Source organism: Canis lupus, chromosome 10 (genome assembly GCF_003254725.2).
Source record: "Canis lupus dingo isolate Sandy chromosome 10, ASM325472v2, whole genome shotgun sequence".
Classification (NCBI taxonomy): domain Eukaryota; kingdom Metazoa; phylum Chordata; class Mammalia; order Carnivora; family Canidae; genus Canis; species Canis lupus.
In genome coordinates, this window is record NC_064252.1 from 12,040,663 (window position 1) to 12,056,762 (window position 16,100).

At 45.8% G+C, this 16,100-nt stretch overlaps 1 protein-coding gene across 1 annotated transcript in view; it reads left to right on the forward strand.

Moving 5' to 3' along the window:
* The first annotated feature begins 1,582 nt into the window (after positions 1–1,582).
* Positions 1,583–16,100, forward strand: part of MYRFL (myelin regulatory factor like) — an 82,955-nt gene continuing 68,437 nt past the window's right edge. The window contains 3 exon segments of the mRNA XM_025476614.3: positions 1,583–1,660; positions 9,001–9,278; positions 10,719–10,882. Coding sequence (XP_025332399.3) covers positions 1,583–1,660; positions 9,001–9,278; positions 10,719–10,882 — 520 coding nt within the window.

The window sequence follows — 16,100 nt, forward strand, 5'->3', positions numbered from 1 at the left end:
CCTCTGCCTGTGTCTCTGCCTCTCTCTGTGTCTCTCATGAATGGATGGGTAAAATCTTTAAAAAAAAAAAAAAAAGTCCTGGAGGTTTCAGGGAAAAAGGACAAGAAGTGTGTGTGTGTGTGTGTGTGTGTGTGTGTGTGTGTGTGTGTAGAAGGAAGACTCCAGAAAAGAGACTAGTGAATCTTAAAACAGATTTTGTTTCCTTCAAAAAGGCCCAGAAGTTCACCTGCTTCTTTTCTTTACTCTAAGTGTGGGTCAGGGAGCAGCACTCACATGACCTGGGAGCTAGAAACGTAACATCTCAGATCTTACCCCAGAAAAGGCCGATCGGAATCTACATTTTTAATAGGATCCCCATGGCATTCACATCACATTATGGTTGAGAAGCCTTGCTTTAGGTCACATAAATATGCTTTCTTCCCCATCACCTCCTATGTTCCAAACCAAATAATTTGGTCTGGTTTGAGTAAGTGCGCTCAGTGGGGATCATAGCATCCTGGACGTTAGGCTGGCCTTGGGGTCCTTCCTGTGGGGTAAGAGGGAACTAGCTGAGGGCACTGGGGTGTTACAGTTTTGAATGGGTGACTTCACCGGGGGAGACCTTGAAGATGCATTAGGTCTGTGCGGAATCAACTGCAAGTTGTATTTTATTTCATTCAAATGGTTGAGCTTATTCTGGGTTTTACTTAGGACTTGGCTTATTGGGGTCAGATGGCAAAATGAACTGGGAGTCAATGACCCACTGCATGCTTCAGTTCTGCCGCTAATGGAATGGGGCTGACAAGCTCTTTATGGTGGTGTTGTGAAAGGGGTGAGGTGACACACCGTAATTCTGTGAGAAGCACCTGTTAAAGGCTGTGTGAGTCATTGACCAGTTGACTTCTGGGTTCAAACGGATGCAGTAGGAGAAAGGCTAAACAGAATCCTGGGCTGAAACATTCCTGGTGGCATCTTGGTTCTAACGATAATTGTGGAAAATTACCTAGTAATTAATTTGATTAGGACAATCTGTATTGGGGGACCTGGTGGCTCAGCGGTTGGGCGTCTGCCTTCAGCTCAGGGTGTGATCCCACAGTCCTGGGCTCGAGTCCTGCATCAGGCTCCCTGCATGGAGCCTGCTTCTCCCTCTGCCTATGTCTCTGCCTCTCTCTCTGTGTGTCTCTTGTGAATGAATGTGTAAAATCTTAAAAAAAAAAAAAAAAAAAAGACAATCTGTATTCAAATCACAGTGTTTTTTTAGCTCTGTTTTTTAGCATTAGCTCTGGTGGTCGACCACTTGATTCCGGCTTGATTAGTTGTCAGATGAATCATCTTGGGTGAGTTATGTAGCCTTATCAAGCCTTAGTTCCATTGCCTGTGGAATGGAGTTAATAGTAGCCTCTTTCCCCATGGTGGTAGTTGAGATTAGATGAGATAACACATGCAAAGGATGAAGTCAGTGCTTGGACCAGAGTAGGTTCTCCTAGTAGTTTATCTATTTCTAAAGCAGCAGGGGGAGTGGTGGCAGGAGGCCCAGGGTCCTTGCAGTCTGCCAATAATGGGCTGGAGGGGTGGGGTGGCATCTTGCTTCCTCTGTCCTGCCATGAAATTATTCTCGTGGGCTATCTTACACATTGACAACATTGCTGCCAAGGCCCTTTCTCCTCCCAACTTCCAGGTGGTATGTACAAACCCTAACTAAGCTTCATCAAGTATTTATTGTCTGCCTACAACATGTTCCCCACTGGGCACCATGCAGGACACACCCACACACAGTATTAAGATTTTTTTTTTAAGATTTTATTTATTCATGAGAGACACAGAGAGAGAGGCAGAGACACAGGCAGAGGGAGAAGCAGGCTCCACGCAGGGAGCCCGATGTGGAACTCGATCCCGGGTCTCCAGGATCACTCCCTGGGCCCAACCACTGAGCCCACAAAGCACCCCCTAAGATATGTTCTTAATGCAAATGTTCACGTGGGAGGATAAATCATACACATGAAAAATTGAAGAAATTATTTTCAATAACAACTATGTTTATAGTTGGGTGTTGGAGTACAACAGCGAACAAAACAGATGAAGTCCCTGCTAACAGTTTACCAAGGGCAGCGCGGTGGGAAGCAGTCTGCCCTGGCAGGGCTCCCAGGCATTTTTCTCTGAGTTGGTGGTGCATGGTGATAAAGAAAGCACACTGACTTTTTTGTAGGGTTAAGTATTGTTTTTAAATTCCCAACAGATGGTGCATTTCCTTATTGCCTGCTGCTGGGGTGAGACGCTCCCGTGCCCTTACTCTTGGTACACTACTGCTGTCATGCCCCTCTGGTGGGAAGAGAAAGGCAATGGCATACAGTATAAAGTCATGAAGTAAGATGAAGAAAAATAAGGCAGTAGGAAGAGGGGTGGGGGAAGGCTATTGTTTTAGATTGGATGGTCAGGAAAGTCATCCTTTAATATATGAATTTACATATATATAACTTTTATGGCCATATGTAGTATAAAAAAGGCAGTAATTCATATTTATTAAGTATCAACTGTATACCAACCTGCAGAGTTGAGCTCACCGTGCAATAGAGCCTTAGAGAAGGCACAATTGGTGTGTGAAGAAGGCACTGGGGGAGTCATCAAGGAAAACTAGGGATTGGACCTTTTTTTTTTTTAAGATTTATTTATTTATTCATGAGAGACACAGAGAGAGAGAGAGAAAGAGAGAGAGAGACATAGGCAGAGGGAGAAGTAGGCTCTTCACAGGAGCCTGATGTGGGGCTCGATCCCAGATCCCGGGGTCATGACCTGAGCCCAAGGCAGCCTCCCAACCACTGAGCCACCCAGGTGTCCCTGGATTGGACTGTTTGAATTGTGAGTAGTCCCAACTGGGTATGCCCAGGAAGCCCGTGTCTTAATACTGTATGTCCTTCATAGTGCCTAGTAGAGTCATGAACACACAGTAGGCACTCAACAACAACTTGGCCGAGGCTGAATACAATCTGAATGAAATACCAGCTGCTTTGGGCACAGCAGGCAGCCGTCATGGATATATTATATATATATAAGTCCCACCAGATGGAAAGAAAATCTGTTTTGCATTCTCTCTTTTGGTTGGCATGGCATTCAACCTCAGGAGACCATATTTATCCATTTATCCTCCCAAACCCAGACACAAGTTATATATCTGAGAAGAAGAGGTTTAGAAGGCAAATTATTCGTTTTTTATCAGTAGCTAAGAATCTCTTGATTATCAACTATTTCCTACAGAAGATGGAGACAGAAATGGCCACTCAAGGAATGATCCAGGGTTCTGTTACTTTCCAGGTCCACTTCGTGCAAATCCCTTTGATATAATAGGCAGATTCAGAGCATGAAGACCAAAAACAGTCTAATATGCCTGACTGGGATTCCTGATGTGATTCCTGTGTCTCTCATTAGGAGATTAGCGCCTCATCAACAGTCCCAAACAACAGTGTTTTTCTTAAAGTTAATTATTGCCTTTGTCTTAACAAGTTGCTCAGTTTCAAAGGTATCCATCACTAATTCTTCCTTCAAATTCTCTGAAAAGAACTACAACATTTCTCTCAACACTATAAAATACATTGAGCATGGAATGCAATGGCATAAAGGAGTAGCTATGGTGAGTTTTGTAAGGGAGAGTAGACTGCAAGGAAAGCATTGAAGATTTCAAAATCTTGGGGTGCCTGGATGGCTCAGTTGGTGAAGTGTCTGACTCTGTTTCAGCTCAGGTCATGATCTCAGTGTCCTGGGATCAAGCCCGATGTTGGGCTCTGTGCTCAACAGGGAGTCTGCTTGAGGATTCCTCTCCCTCTCCCTCAGCCCCTCCCCCTCCTCGTACACTCTCCCTCTCTCTAAAATAAATAAGTAAATCTTTAAAGAAAATGTCAAAATCTTCATTTTGAAACCATCACCACATGTTGCTGCCCCTCAACAAAGGGACGTTGGATTCTCTGTGCGTGCATTCCTATATACGATATGCCATGCCATATTTCTCAAGCAAATTGATCATTTATTTGTGATTTTTAGTTTTTATTAACATTACTGAATTCCAGTGGTGCCAATAATGTAAAGTTAAACAACTGCCTAGAATCTTGAATGTGTAATTGTGCGATCGCAGAGTCAATCACAAAATACAATTTGTCAACCTATGAGAGTGATACATGTGCAGATGGTACTGTGTGTATCTGGCTTATGAAGAAGACCAGCCATCCTCTGCCCCAGTCTTCTCCATTTCCCTCAGTTTGCCTCTCCCAGAGACAGATACTTTCCAACTCTTTTAGATATGTCTCCCACTTTATATATATCTTTTTTTAATAAATTTATTATAAATTATTGGTGTTCAATTTGCCAACATATAGAATAACACCCAGCGCTCATCCCATCAAGTGCCCACCTCCCATTTTATATTTAAATGGTGTTTTATATTGCTGTTCTTACTTGAGATGGTTTGAGAACTTCATATCGTCTTCAGGGAGGATTTAACTTTCTTTTACCACATCTGAGACCCACTTCTAGCACCAGCCTCTCAATATCATACAGTTATATTAAATTTTTGGTTAGGTCAGTATCCAGGGCTTACATTATTATTATTACTATGTACTCACATATAATTTATTAGGATTACATTTTCTTGAACTTTTTGTTTTTCTTGAACCAGAGCCTTCTTTCCATGATTTTCTTTGCCTTGAATCTATCATTAAGTCTTCCCACAAATTCTCTGAAGGGGAAATTCCTCTCAGTATTGAAACACATCGGTTCCTTTTCTTGTTAAAGAGATTTCTCAGATGGTCTCTGTCATTCCTGATTTTTTGGTTCTATCAGTTGAGGAGAGAGGGATGTTAATTAAAATCTCCAACTATGATCGTACAATTATTTACTTCTGTCATTCTGCTTCATGTATTTTGAAGTTCTGTTATTACATATGTAAACAATAAACCATCATGATTGCTATGCCTTCCTTTTTTTTTTTTAAGATTTTATTTATTCATGAGAGACAGATTGAGAGAGAGGCAGAGACACAGGCAGAGGGAGAAGCAGGCTCCATGCAGGGAGCCCGACGTGGGACTCGATCCCGGGTTTCCAGGATCATGCCCTGGGCTGAAGGCAGCGCTAAACTGCTGGGACACCAGGGCTGCCCTGCTATGTCTTCTTAGTGAAGGGACTGTTATTATTATAGAATGAGCCTCTTTATTTTTAATAATATTATTTTGAAGTCTGTTTTACCTGTTATTCATGAAATTACTTCTCACTTCTCACACCTTTTTTTCTCCATTAGTTTTCACCTTATCTGAGTCTTTATATTTAAAGACTTGTTTATTATATTATATTATAGACTGTTTCTTACAGGCAATGTACCGTTGGTCTTGGTTTTTAAAAATCCATTCTTATAATCGCTGCCTTATATTAGAGTTTTTAGTCCATTGACATTTAATGTAGTTATTGATAAGGTATTTAATTAAGCCATTATATTATTTGTCTTCTTTTTATCCCTTCTATTTCTTATTTCTGTGCAATTCCTTTTTTACTCTATTTTGTATTATTTGAATAATTTTAAAATTCCATTTTATCTGTTGACTTCCACTATACTTCTTAGCATCATTTAACCTTTTTTTTTTAAAGATTTTTTTTTTAAGATTTAACCTTTTTTAAGACCCTGGGATCATACCCTGAGCCAAAAGCTGTCATAAGTATTATGTCATAAGTTTGTCATAAGTATGTCATAAATATTACCTCTTCATACATTATAAATGCTACAAGATAATGTCACAATTTTTGCCTTAAACAGTCTTATGTATTTTAAAGAAATTAAGAAAAATTTAAAGAAATTAAGAAAAAAACGTATTTGCTTTCAGATATATAATTTTTTATTCTCTACATTCCTTCCTAAAGTTTCAAGTTTCCATCTGATATCATTTTCCATTAGCCTAAATAATGTCTTTAATATTTCTTATTGTGCATGTTTATGTTTATGGTCTCCTAAATTTTTTTAAAAATCTGACAGTATCTTTATTTTGCTTTTATTCTTAGAAGATATCTTCATCAGATATGAAATTCTAGATTGGCAGTTTTGGTTTTTGCTAGCACTTTAAACATATTTTGCACTGTCTTCTCACCTCTGGAGATTTTCATGAGAAGTCATTGGTCATTTTAATTACTATTACCCTACATGTAATATGTTGTTTTTCTCTGGTTGCTTTTGAGATATCTCTTTATTTTTGCTGATTTGATGACCTAGGGGTGTGTGTGTGTGTGTGTGTGTGTGTGTGTGTGTGTTTTCTAGATCTATCTTGCTTAGGATTAGCTAAGCTTCTTGAACCCATAAACTTATGTTTTTTAATTAAATTTGGAAAGGTTTTGGTCATTATATCTTTAATTACTTTTCTGTTACATTCTCTCCACCACAGTTCATGAATCTCTTTTTCTCTCCCTCTTTTTTATATTTATTTCTTCCTCTCTGTTCTTTAGTTTGGATTATGTCTATTGATTTGTCTTCAAGTTCTTACATTAAACCACCCAATGATTTTTTCATTTTCTATTTTTATTGTTATTTCTAATTTTTTTCAATTCTAGAATTTCCATTTTGTTCTTTTTAAGTTTCTATTTCTTTGCTGAGATTTTTTTATTTTTTATTTATTTTTTACAAACACATTATTGTCTACTCCATTAGGCTTACTTATAACAGCTGTTTTTATAATAGCTGCTGCTAAATCAGGTTTATTTATTAATCCAATATTTGGATCGTCTCTGGATTGGTGTCCACTAATTGTTCTTTTCCTTAAGGCAAGGCCATATTTTCCTGCTTCTTCATTCGTTGAGTAATCCTCAATTGTATTCTGGATATTGTGAATGTCTGGGGTTTTTTTTACATTCCTCTGAAAAGTATATATACTTTTGTTTTGCCAGGCAGTAACTTTCATTAAGCTCAAATTATAAACTCTGTCTCAAATTATAGTTTTGTTTCATTTGTTTGTTCATTTTGCTCTTTTGTTTTTTGTTTTTTGGGTTTTTTTGGTTGGACAGTATGCAGTCAGCCCACTGTTGTTGATGACTCCAGAGTTAGACAGACTCTTGGCCAGAAATTATACACAGAATTTTGGGTTCACCTTTCTGAATCTCTTTTTCCCAAGATTCCTCTTTCACTTTAAGCAGCTGTTTGTCCCAAATTCTATTCTCTGGCTCTTTAAGTCAGAAAGTTTGTGTGTTTCTAATGGAGTTTTAGCTGTTCTGTGGTTCTGCCTTCAACTGGCCCTAAACCTAAAAGCTGTTAACGGGTAACTAACCTTATGCTATTACCTTCATCCAGGTTTTCAATGTCCCCCCAGAATCATCTTGGTTTTGTCTGCTTTCCAGTATTTTTAGGCAGATTTTTTTTTTTTTTAATTTTCCAGAGTTCGCAGTTTTTATCTATGAAAAGGTCAAATCTGGTAGGAGCTTACTACTCATATGAGAAGCAGAAGGGCTCTTTGTGGGGATTTTTGCATCCCTTCTTTATCTAGTTGTTCTTTGTCTTTGATATCAAGGGTTTCTGGAAATGTCTGGTCCCTCATCTTTTGTTCCTGTGTGCAAGCCATTATTCTCAAAGGATGAGTTTCATTGTAGAGTGATTAAGCAGGCACTGGCCATTTTGTGGGGGGTAACTTCAAAATATTATTTTTTCCCTTGAGGACATTCCATTTTTCTGGGGAACAGTCTTGCAATTTCTAACCATAGGAAGTCTGCTTGGATGCCTGCAAAGTCAGGTTGAAAAAGAGTCTCAGGATACAGCATTTAGACTTTTAATGAATCCTTCCATTTTTAACTCAGTTGCTTTACAATCTCCCTGGGATCTGTTTCTCCAGAGAGTAAGCCTTTCCAACTTCTATTGGGGTGATGGAGGTAGTTGGATGTACAGATTGGGGAAGCTAGTGTAAGGGTCCAGCCATTCCTTAATCAAACTTTCAACTGATGGTTTTGTTTTCAGCTCTAACTTAGTCCTGAATTCAGAGGTTCTGGTAGCTTCAATACCTTGGGCTTTTCTTGTATTAAAATTGGATAATTTCTTGTTGGCTGTGTCCCTTTTGCCCTCTCCAGTCTTGTTGTTGCTTTTTCCATTCCGCTAATTCAGTTACCATCCATCCTACTTGTTGCCGCAGTGTCACTAAAATAAAGTCTGTTGTGCTCTCTGTTTATGTACTCCGTGTCCTTTTGTGTTTGTGCTTCTTTCTTTACTCCTTTACTTTCATTTTTGGTGGTGTTTTTGGAGGACGGTGGCATTTTTGGAGGAAGGTGTTCTCTTCCTTTATTCATAAAGAGCAAATAAATTATAAAGTATTAACATGAGGAGAAAACTTAACTTTTCTAGTTAAACACTAAAAACAGACTTTTCACTGTATGAGGTTAAAATCTTAATCAGCCACGAAAGACAGGATAGCTCTCGCAGGAGAATCAAGTGGAGGGTGGTGGTGCTTATGAATGCCTTAGAATCACGGAGTTTCTGAGCCATACGGAACCTGTAGGTTTTATTGGAATGGAAAATTTCACACTTTTTTTTAGCGGTGGTACTTATTTCTTTTCTTAAATGAAATTTTACTTGTACCTCAATATATAAAACAGAAAAAGTTATGAATTCCTCCCCCCTCCCGACATTTAGTTTTTCTTTTCTTTTGTAAAGCCACGTTGCTCTTTTCCAAGAGCTTTGGGATTTCCCAGGGTGCAGATGGAACACCATCGCTTTAGTGGTGACATTTTATAGGGCTTTAGCCGGAAGAGTATGCACAACCATCTCTCTGGTGTGAGTGCTTGGAGAATGTTAAGAAGCAACAACAGTGCGAATTAAACTACAATAAATAAACTATACATAAACTGTAATTGAGCACACACTCCGATTGGGGGCACTCACTATGTGATGGGTTTTATACCCAGTATCTCATTTAATTCTCACGAGGCCACTAGGAGGAAGGCATGATGGTTATTCCCAGATTGTAGGGGAGGAAACGGGGGCCTGGAGGGACTGGGGCCTTGTTCGTGGATACACAGCTCCGAAGTGGGGGAGCTGGGACCCCAACCCGGTTCTGTCCGGCTCGGGCGGGGCCCATCTCCTTCACACCTGACACCAGGCCCAGGGGGTGGGCGGGCGGGCTGTCCCAGGGCTGCCTCCCTCGGTGGCAGAGGCGGCAGGACAGGCCCCGGCCCCGGCCCCGGCCCGGCCCCGGCCCGGCCCCAGCCCCGTCTGTCTCCCCTCCCCAGGCAGCCGCAGCTCCCGGACACCCCGCCCTACTCGGCGTCAGACTCCAGTTCTCCTCCCGACGCCAAAGGTGAGCGGCCCCTGCAGCCCCTGCGGCGCCCGCCCCGCGGGTCACGGGTCAGGAGCGGCCCGTCACCCGCCTGTGCCCCCAGGTGCGTGCTGCGCCCCCGCGACGCCCTCGGGCCGGAGGAGCCCCGCCGCGGCCCCGCCTGCGCCGCCCCCCGCGCACCTGCGGCCGAGCAGCTCGGGCCCCCTGCGCCGCGGCCTCCTCACCTGCCTCGAGGACACCTGTCGGCGCCCGGCCCCGCCCGCCCGCGGCGTGTGCGCCCACCTGGGGATCGGCCCGGCCCGCCCGCAGCAGCGCCCCCGCCAGCCGCCCCGGTACTTAGTGAGCACGACGCTCCCAGCGGCCCCAGCCCTCCGGGCCCCCCCAACCCCCCAGCCCTCGCGGACCCCCCAGCCCTCGCGGTCCCCCCGCAGCCCGCAGCCCTCCCGGGCCCCGCTACCCACCCCCAGCCCTCGCGGTCCCCCCCAGCCCTCCGGCCCCCCGCAGCCCGCAGCCCTCCCGGGCCCCGCTACCCACCCCCAGCCCTCTCCGACCCCCGCAGCCCTCCTGGCCCCCCGCAGCCCGCAGCCCTCCCGGACCCCCCCACCCCCGCAGCCCTCGCGGTCCCCCCGCCCGCTCGGAAGCGCGAGCCGTGGCGGCCTCTCCAGCAGGTGGCGCTGGTGGCGCAGAGATCGGACGCGGCCCGGCGCCGGCCTAGGACGGTCCTTGGGTTCAGCCGCCCCGACCCCAAAACCTCACCCTCACCGTCGGATACAGAGGGGGCCTGAGAGCCGGGCAGACTCCGCGGCTTCCCTGCCTTCCCTGCCGACGAACATTAACATTCCCCCCCTTCCTTCCCCTTCTTTTCTCCTCCCTTCCTCCTTCTAAACCTAAAGAATGGCAAAAAGAGTAAAGGTCCTCAAAAATTGTGCTGAAATTCCACGTGAAGAAAAAATTTCAGGCATAAAATGTGCACCTATCGGGCTATACCTTAGGTCCATATCTTCTCTGCCTCAGTGGGCCCTGCGCAAATGTGGTCAGAGCTTATTTTTCAAGTAGCTGAACCTCAGCTCTACAGGATATTGGAAAACTAAGTTTCAGACTAGGAGGGATGCTGAGCTAGGATCTTGTCCTATTGCAGACCAGCAGGGCTCGAGCAGTCGTAACCAACCAGAATTAGTCTTTTTTAAAAAATATTTTATTTATTTATTCACGAGAGACACACAGAGAGGCAGAGACACAGGCAGAGGGAGAAGCAGGCTCCCTGCGGGGAGCCCGACACAGGACTCAATCCCGTGCCCTGGGGTCACGCCCTGGGCCACAGGCCCAACGGCTGAGCCCCCGTGTGCCTCACCAGAATCAGCCTTGAGAAGGCCAGGAGCAGACGCCTGGAATATTGAATCTGATGTGCTGCAACCTGGAGAGCGGAAACTCTTAACCTTCGTTTTGGGTTCTTGATTTTAGAACCTCGTTTCCACCAACCAAGAAGAGAAAGTGCACAGAGGTGCTGGAGGACCCTGGGGACTGCCAGGTGTGGGCCCAGCACCAGGACCCTGGGGACTGCCAGGTGTGGGCCCAGCATGAGGACCCCGGGGACTGCCAGGTGTGGGCCCAGCATGCCCGAGCAGGTGAGCCAACCCGCGGCCTGTCCCCGCGTTCACCCTTCAGCCAGGGGTTAGTCCCCGGGGGTTTCCTCCTTTCCTCCTAACCCCGGTTACCGGCTGTGCTAGGTGGGGTCACGCGGGGGCTCCTGGGGAGAGATGCCGCATTCTCTCCCTCTCCCTCTCTCTGGTGGAGGCCAAATGGCCATCCCCTGGATCTCGGGGCGGTGTGTCTGGGAGGACACAGGCTCCGGGCAGGTGGCAGCGTGCAAGGTGGCAGCACGTTCTGCAGCCTGCCGGTGTGCTGTTGCTTGGTGCGTTGCAACCCTTCTCAACTTTAATAGGGATCTTGGTAAAATGCGGTTTTGATTGAACCTGAGATGACGTTGAACCTGCAGCCTGAGGCGGGGTCCGAGATTCTGGGGCCCCGACGAGCTCCCGGGGGCTCCCAGGCCTGCGGGCCCGCAGCAGGTACTCTGAGAAGCCGACTTCGGAGAGTTTCTCCAAAGTGGAGCAGGAACCACTGAGAGACTTGAGTTCCCCTAGGACTCACTTCCAAGTTAGCGGGTTCCAAGTCGATCTTTCAGATTCTGTCGGACCAGTTCCTTCGTCCGGAAGATCAAGTCTTCAGCAGAATCATAGGATGCCCAAGGGGTCAGACGACCTTATCTTTGGTCTTATATAACCGATGACGCATCATGTTTTGAGCTTAGAGACCTCTTCAAGTTGTGAACAAATTGGAGTTTCGGGGTCCAAAGCCTTAACCTTTGAGAATACACGCGGCGGCACTTACCAGGCAAAAGGATAAGCCCCCGCGCGTCTTCTATCAGCTGCTGTGAATAATCAGATGCAGGCCCCGTGAATGGGCACCCAGACTTAGGGTACATCCCTTTTATTCCCATGCATCAGCTTGGCAGGAGGTTACACACTTCTGTCCTGGAGCATTCTTTCCTCCTCCTGTCCCCAACTCCAGGGGTTTCTACTACCCTGAAGGGTGATGCAGGTGGCTTCCTCAACTGCTTGAGTTGCTGCCCTTGTCTTTCAAGGCCAAGGATTAGAACCGGTCCCCTGCGCTTGTGCAGCCCACTGTCCTTTCAGGGATCCAGCTCCGCCAAGGCCCACACGGGCCGCCCCCCGGGAGTGCTGGGGCACACGCGCACTGGGCATCCGTCCCTTGCAAGAACCAGACCTCTCCCTGCCTCCTTTTCTTTCGCATGGATCCAGCCTGGCCAGCAGTTGCTTGGTTTTCCTTTTTCAACCCTTGAGCCACAAAATGCTAATGAAAGTCTCCTTTCTGGATAATTTGGAGCTCACGGTCCACCTTCCTCTGCGAACTTCCTCTGAGTCTCCTCCAGGATCCTTACATCTAGCCTGCAGCTTCTTTGTGATTCTCAAACACAAAAGGCTGAGTAAGTTCCCAGCCAGACGAGGGACCCATCTGTTCGCCTCCCACAGAGGCAGCGGCCCACGGAGAGAACCCAGCAAGCCACCCAAACCTTCCTAGCCTTTCCCCATCAAACCAGATTGCTGCTCAAATCGTCCTGGCCGTTGCAGGGCTCGGCTCCATCCTGCGATGATTTTCTGCTGCCTGCCTCTTGGAGAGGACATTGATTTTTTTTTTTTTTCACCATCTCCAGAGAAAGTCATGGAAGAGGATCCAAAATGTCTCAACAGATAGGAAATTTTGAATTCCTTGTTTTGGTCCTTATTCGGACAGAGGTCACTGAAAAGCCCATGAAAGATCATTGCCTCCAGACAATGGTTCCAGAATGTAAATGAACAGGTTCCTGGGGTGGGGGTGGAAGGAGGCAAAAATCCGAATGCTGTGTTTTCATCACAGTTTACATTTTCTGCCGAAGTCTTCTAGTAGGGAACTCCTATTTGTTGTGGCGGAGGGCAAGGTTTTTTTTACAAGGACAGGAGAGCAGGAAGGAGGAGCTCATGCTAGTTTTTATTGGGCAGGGATTTCGGTGGGAGGAGATGTTCTAAATCAATCAATAAGGCTTTTCTGGTGACCTTCGCCCAAGCAGTTCACTTTGTCCAAGGGTTCCAAGAGTCCCATTTATAGGCTCACAATGTGGACTCACTGGGTTGCTGTGGGCAGATGTAACATCTTGCTTAGAGAGAAAATAGCTGGTGGGCAGGCTCCTTCTAGCGGTTTCCAGCCCCACATGGTCTAGACCCCATATATGAGAGGGTTCCCGCTTCCCTCTGATCCGAACCCCAATTATAAGAGAGTTCATGGACTCATACGGTTTGAACCTCAAATATGAAAGGGTTTTTCAGCCCCAGAGTGGTGGCCTTTGGCCCCCAGGAGAGGTGCACTGGCTGAGTTCACACTTTGGAATCAGAAAAAGTATCTGCTCATCTCCTCAGCAGCTGGGGACTTTCTGAGACTGACTCTTTTTTTTTTTTTTTTTTTAAAGATTTATTTATTTGGGAGAAATTGAGAGAGTGAGCACACGCAAGTGAAAGCAGGGTGGGGCTTGGGCAGAAGGAAGACGGAGAGGGACAAGCAGAAGCCTCCTCATTGAGGGGCTGGATCTCAGGACCCTGAGGTCACCACCTGAGCTGAAACCAAGAGTCAGCCACTTAACGAACTGAGCCACCCAGGTGCCCCAAGACTGACTTTTCTTGATTGTCAAATGAGGATCATAATTTCTATTTCACCCATTTCTAAGATTCTCTTAAAAGTAATGTATAAAAGAACATTTTTGAAAGACATTAAAAATGCAAGCTATGAGTTTTTCCAACAGGTGGGGACTTGGGCAGTTTGCTGCCTTCACACTTCTATTCCTCTTCTGCTACATGTTCTCAAGAAATCCTCTGTGTAGCATGAAGGGAAGAGGATGGCTTGAATCCCGTCTCTTCCGCTTAGCAGCCATGACACAGGGCAAGTTATTTCAGGTGTTTGAACCCCAGTTTCCACATTTGTTAAATGACACGAGGAATCCTGACCTCCTAACCACTCGGTAAATCAGTTTGGCTGCATGGACTAATGCATATCCTATGTCCCCGTCATTCCACTGCTAGGAATATGTCTTCCAGAAATATGCAGGTACACCCACTAAAAGACACACAAAAATATCCATAGCAGCATTACTTATAATATCCACGAACTGAAAATAACCCAAATGGCCATCAAAGGCAGGAGAAGGGACGGCTGGGGGGCTCAGTGGTTGAGCATCTGCCTTCGGCTCAGGGCGTGACCCTGGGGTCCCGGGATCAAGTCCTGCATGGGGCTCCCTGCAGGAAGCCTGCTTCTCCCTCTCCCTGTGTCTCTGCCTCTCTCTCTGGGTCTCTCAGGAATAAATAAATACAATCTTAAAAAAAAAAAAAGGCGGGATAAATTGTGGTACATTCCTCCAGTAATAGAGATGACAAATGACTGCCATTTGCAACAACAATGAGTGAATCCCATAAACACAATATTGGGCAAAAGAAGCCAACACATAAGAGTATGTATCATAGGATTCCATTTCTATAAACTCCTCTATGGCATTAGATTTCAAAATAGTCATTTGTCTTGGGCAGGAGGAAGTAGTAGCTGGAAGAGGACACGAGAGTGTCTTCTAGAGGGCTGGACATGTCCTATTTCTTGGCCCAACGCTAGTTACCCAGTATAATTCACTTTATTAGGAAGCATCAAATTGCATACTAATGATCTCGCATAATAATACATTCTTTTTTTATGTATATTGTACTTAGTCAAGAAAGCTTATTGAAAAAACAAAAAGGTATCCTTACCTTGCAGAGTTGATGAGGAGCTATGCCAAGTGTGTGGGTGCGCTTGGGGACAGCGGTGGTGGAGACAGCACACGAGAGTAGTAGATGTTCTTATTAGTGTGAACAGTGATAGGTCCCAGCATTGGGCTCAGGCTTTTTTTTTTTTTTTTTAAGATTTTATTTATTTATTGAGAGAGACACAGAGAGAGAGAGAGACAGAGACAGAAGCAAGCTCCCTGTAAGGGGCCGGATGTGGGACTCGATCCGGATCCTGGGATCATGCCCCGAGCTGAAGGCAGATGCTTAACCACCGAGCCACCCAGGCTCAGGCTTTTGCCTTGAAGTTCAGTGTGGCCTGGGGCCCGGGGTCTCACCAGCGGACATCCAGCTCCTCCTGCGGGGAAGCCTGGCTGTGTCGGTCCCGTGGGAGCGGTGCCCCATCCCTTTGCTGCTGTAATGAGAAAAAGCAGGAAAGGCCCGATCCTTGACCTTGCTACCACGAGTGAGTGGGGAAGGGCCCCAGTTAGTGATCGTCACTCAGGCACTCGGTGTGAGTTATTCCACCTCCGACTGAGTTCTCACGAAGGCCAAGAGCAGAAGTATTGGCCAAGGCTTCTTAGAAACAGCCGAGGCACCTGAGCTGAAGCAAGGCCACGTGATGATGATGACAGGCCACTGGTAAGTCAAAGTGCCACCGTTTAGGCCCTTACTGGGGATAGACAGGCGCTGAGCATGGATGGACGTAACCCGTTGAATCCCTTCAGCAGCCCCGGGAGGCTGTTACTCCCGTTTTGTAGATGAAGAACCTGAAGCCCAGAGACCTGAAACCATTTGCCTGGATTGTACATCTAGTGAGTGTGGAGTTGTGACTCAGGCCCAGGCCCGTCGGATTCCAGACTCCAAGCTCTTGAACTTTTTTTAGCCTCTTTTTCCGCTGGAGGACAGAGGAAGAAAAGATGGGAGGATAGTGTCTTCCTTTCTCGGGATTTTGTCTAAGCAGGAGAACCCTGGAAGGTGTTTGTGTGTGTGTATGTGTATGTGTGTGTGTGTTTTGAAAAGTTTTTAGGTCTGGTAACTTTTGGAGGAGTGACAGCCTGAATGAAGAGGTCCTTGCACTGCTGACCTTCTACAGTCCAAGCCAGGAAAACGGTTTTCATGATTTTGCAAAATCATTTCAAAATGGTTGTTTACAAAAACTGAAAAAAAAAAAAAGTTGTTTTCCTAAGGTGACATGTAATAGAGAGATACCCCCATAAGCCTATTTTCTATGACATTTGAGACCAAAGACAACCTGCAGCAGCTGTGTTACTTATTCATTTGAGGAAGTCCTCAGTGCAAGTGTAAAGAAAGGAAGTTGGGAGGGCGAAAGCCAACCCAGCATTTACCAACCCGTGGGCTCAGGGCACGCTCCACAGGAACTCATGTCACACTTCTGTGTTGGTGCTTACAGCCTGCACCTGAGCTTACGAACACCCACTATTTCCCTCTCACTCCTGAAGTCAGGCATGAGTGATTGGAG